The sequence below is a fragment of the Atta colombica genome, unplaced genomic scaffold (assembly GCF_001594045.1).
Source record: "Atta colombica isolate Treedump-2 unplaced genomic scaffold, Acol1.0 scaffold82, whole genome shotgun sequence".
NCBI lineage: Eukaryota > Metazoa > Arthropoda > Insecta > Hymenoptera > Formicidae > Atta > Atta colombica.
In genome coordinates, this window is record NW_017259575.1 from 109,565 (window position 1) to 114,450 (window position 4,886).

General features: G+C 30.4%; 1 protein-coding gene across 1 annotated transcript in view; it reads right to left on the reverse strand.

The window, feature by feature from the left end:
* Window positions 1-4,886, reverse strand: part of LOC108692734 (high affinity cationic amino acid transporter 1) — a 12,587-nt gene that overhangs the window by 5,479 nt on the left and 2,222 nt on the right. Inside the window, exon 2 of the mRNA XM_018201131.1 lies at window positions 3-278. Within this exon, the coding sequence (XP_018056620.1) occupies window positions 3-229 (227 nt within the window). The 5' untranslated portion in view covers window positions 230-278. The remainder of the gene's footprint in view (window positions 1-2; window positions 279-4,886) is intronic.

The following is a 4,886-nucleotide window of genomic DNA, read 5'->3' on the forward strand; positions in this document are numbered from 1 at the left end:
AAGCAGACGCGATAGCAGCTATAAGGAAAGATATGGAAACGGCAGGTCCAGCCGTCTCTTTAGCGACGCTACCAGCAAGGACGTAGACGCCTAAGCCGAGAGTCGCACCCACCCCGAGTGCAGTCAGATCAAATAAATCGAGGACCCGTGCCAATCGTTCGCCCTTCGTATTTTCATTCTCCAGCTCTATACGCCGTCGCGACAACGCTTTCCACAAACGACTCGTCATATCGGGCTTTTCTTTCTCTGCTCAACTTTGCTGCAGCGTTATACTAAAGCTAAAATGTGCGTGAACGTCAATTATTTCGCGTATATTATATATCATTCGTAATCATTCATTAATCAAATCAGACGTTATTTACGAAACATTATTTACAAAGATTATTCGGCATACCGCCGAATTAATTAATTAATAGCCAACTTTTTAACATTAATCCAAACCGCTCAAATAGCTCAAGATATCGCGATAACTGTTTGTCGATATTGTAGTCTACGATTTGAACTCAATTTAATATAAGGATTTCTGCATAATATATTGCTCAAAAAGTTTTCGGAGTTCTAGTACAAAAGTAATTATAAAATGGCCGAGACCTCTTCATCAGCTTTTTATAAATTTAGTGCACGTATATGTACAGGATGTTATCCGCCAATCTTTTTGACACATTGCTTGTGGACAGGTACACAGCGAATTAAACTGCAGAATAGATTCAGTAGTTCTCTATCATTTTACAATTTTGGCAATTATTTGCTTTATTACCTACCTAAAGTTTATTACCTATCTAATCAGCAGAATGTCCAAAATCAAGGTATAAAAGATTTATACTTTAACATGTATACATGTATCTTTAAGAACATTCTTCAAAAAATATCATTTTATATTTCATATAAAAAATTCTGAAAGATATCTTGAAGTTATCCAATGCGTCAACTATATCCATTTCACTTCTTTAGAACTTAATACTTCTTTAGAAATTAATACCTCATTAATTATCATAAAAATTGTAAAAATAATAATAGAGGACGTTTCAACTTGTTAATTTAGTTCGATCTATTTATCCACAAGCGGTGTATCAACAAGTTTTTGGACACTAACCGAGTTTTACATATATATATTCATATTAAGGTGGTCTTTACTTTTAAAAGTTATTATATGAAGATAATTTTTTCTAATATTGTTCTATGGTATTTAAAATTTCAGGTTAATCAAATAATATTATCAAATAATATATGTATATGCCGCATCCGATTCCTTTCATCTCATTTATAGATATGGGGAGGTGTTGGGGGGGGGGGAAGGAGGGAAGAATGAAAGTATTTTACAGTTAGAAAGTATTTTACAATTGTTGCATTTATTGTTATCATAATGTTTGAACTATCAAATAAGCAACATATCGTTTACTGCACTCGTAAATCATTTATACAAAAATTTTAGGACACAATAAGATGATATTAAAACATGCTACGTTTGAATGGAATTTCTCTCATCTGTGTTTTATCCATATATTGCATGACATAAAATACGATCGCATTGCAGAAAATATTTAACTCATCATGAGACTAAAATCATTAATAATAACTGTTTTTATTGATACTTTTTATCCATTGTATTCTTCGTTGTTTTTGAGAATTTTTTGCGACAATTCTGAATGATCTGAATGAAAAATTAAAAATTAATCAGCACGCACGGTATGATTAATTTAGAAAAAATAATATAATTATTTAATTTTGAAGAAAGAAGCAAAAAAAATCAAAGCTAAGAAACAGATATTTTTGCATACAGTTATCTATCCGTGTGAAAATGTGTACAGCGGCAATGTTTTGTTTAATATCTAAAACATTGTACATATTTCACATGAACAGATGACTTTTTAATCAACGCTTATATTAGTCAAACACTTTAAAACGTTTATACTTAAAAAACTACTTTACGGAAAAAAATGGTTTGCACTTTAATTATTTAATTTTTCACGAAATTTCGCACTGCATTATCTTTGTGAATTTTTAGATCTGTGAATTATTTTTCAAAATTACATAAAATTTATTAACGAAATCTTGTTTCTAAATTCTATAAAATTGAAAATTGATATTTTTTGCAATATTTTTGTCTTACTTTGAAGCGCTGCAATTTGATGAAATATCATCGGACAAAATTTAATATAAAAGTACTTTACAGTATCCCTATAGTACAAAAGTTGCAGCAACATTGCAGCAATATTGCATGTTGCAGCAATATTGCAGCGATATTGCTGTAAGGTAATGATAATCTGTGTTGTACGGATAGGCGTTTTAAGCTTTAAAATGCTTTTTGAAAAAAAATTGATATGATATTTCGGATATCGAATTTTTATGTAAAATGTTATCGTGTGGAAACCTTCTTTAATATCGATAGTCGAAGTTTTTAAAAAAATTTTGAAAAATAGTTAACAAATCAACATAATTAACAAAATAATTAACAAGGGCATTATAACAAATATTTTTCTTCTTTTGTCTTTTCCTATAAGTTTTTTTAGTTTCAAAGTTAAAAAAATTATTTTAAAAAAATTATTTTCTCAAGGCATATATTATAATATATGTTCACATCGAAAGAATTAAAAAGATATAAGAAAAGTATAAATAAAGAATTATTTATCATTGCTTTTCAGCTCTCGACCATTATTTACTACACAAGAGCTCGAATAATATCAATCCAAATAATAATTATTGCTCGTTAAATTGCCTAACAATCGTTGTTCGGTTATAAACAAAAAATTATATACCATATCCATTAAAATACTAAAGATAATTCCATTAAATTTAAATTATTGCTTTGAAATTAAATATAATTTAGATACGAAAATTAATTTGGACAGAAACATTAAAAAATAGTTATATCTTATATTTAACAAAAATTTCAAAGTTCCTTTATAGAAATGCATTATATTCACCGCATTTTCTACTTCCCCTTATCTTTAAATTCTGATTTTTTTTAAATGGAATTATTTTATTCCACATATATCAAATTTTGCGCTGTATTATATGATTCAGAAAAACTGACGTTCTCCCAGTAAGAATTCCTGCAAAACTTTGCAAAAACATATTCACAAAATGGCAACTGAACAACGGTAAAATCTCGAAAGAGGATAAGAATCAGGAAAGACTAGCCAAAGATAACAGAGTTCGAAAAAGAACATTAATTCTTCGTTTTCAATATTTTACGCAATGAGTTTCCATTTATTAGAACTTCAATTATATTGTCGACTATTTCATAACAATAATTTTAATATAATAAAATTACATAGGATTTGCCATTAACCGACAGTTTAGTCAAAAAGTAAAAGTCAAAAAGAGAAACATCAAATAAACTTAGAGAAGATAGATATTTTAATTGAGAGATCTTTCAATTTTTATACATGGAAATAACAAAGCCGCGCAAATTCTGTTCGATTAAACATCGATTACCGTCGCGATGTATTGTATGTATGTACGTACGTATGTACGTAGGTACATACGACTGCTCGCAACCTTGATGCCACTTTCACTCCGTTCACTTATTTTCCCGTGCAATCATTCCATTCGATCTTTACCCAAGATTTTGAACACATTAGCACATAGCTTAATTAATATTAAAAATTAAAAGATAAAACATAAAAAAGAACAAAAGAACATATATTTATCTTTCTATAATCAATTATTATTATACTAAAATTGTATTTTAAAATCAATATTACAAAATTTTTATGATTTAAAATATTCAAACTTATATTTTCTGAAAAACTATTTTTTTATACAGTGTCATTGTTGTCGCAAATGAACAATTATTATTATCATGTATTTTCAAAAGGCAATACGACATCCTTTCTACAACACGTGAAATTTTTATCTTTTAACAGCCATGACTGCAAAATGTAATCTTAGTCATTATATGACCGTCATCATTATCAGTTTTCATGCTCAAATCGGATTGTAAAAACGCTTGGTAAAAGATTGTAAATAATTATTAAGAATTCTTAATTCTACGTTATAAAACATGTACCACTGGTAAATATATACGAGTAGACGATAAAAGAATACAGAATATGGAAACAATTTAATAAATCTATAATGATAAAAAAATGACAAAAACAGAATGATTGACAACTTTTTATGTATAAAAAGTTTTATGTATACAGGCTCACTATATATTCTTAATTATGTTTCTAAATATCGCACCGTTATTTGTATCGTTTTCATTGTAGATGAGGAATCGTATCGAACTCTAACACTTAATCTTGCGAATGATAATTTTAAGACAACGATACAGCAAACTTGCAATTATCCTTTGAATGCAAAATTATATTACATTTTTTATTGAAGCTCGATAACTCATGGTCAATAACCATACAAAATTATAAAATCAAATAACGCACAAGCCTTCCCCCCCTACACACACACACACACACACACACACACACACACACACACACACACACACACACACACACACGCGCGCGCGCGCGCGCGCGCACGCGCGCACGCATACGCACACACACACACAGACACACACACACACACACAGACACACACACACAACGAACTCGCCTTGAATCAAAGGCATTTAAGAGAGCAAATATTTACGAATCGTCTCTTACACTTGACTTCACATCAGGAATCGCGTATTACTCTACTAGTCTAGATCTTTAAATGCATTTAGGATTAGACGCACGCACGCACGCACGCACGCACGCAAATACACACGCACACACACACACACGCGCGCGCGCGCGCGCGTGTGCGTGTGTATGTGTATGTAAGAGAATGCCCTATCCTATGTAATTACCTCCCTCTCCCTCTTTCTCTTTCTTCTTTTCTTTAGTTATAAGTTTATCTCTCAAAAAAAATACACACACACACACACACACACACACACA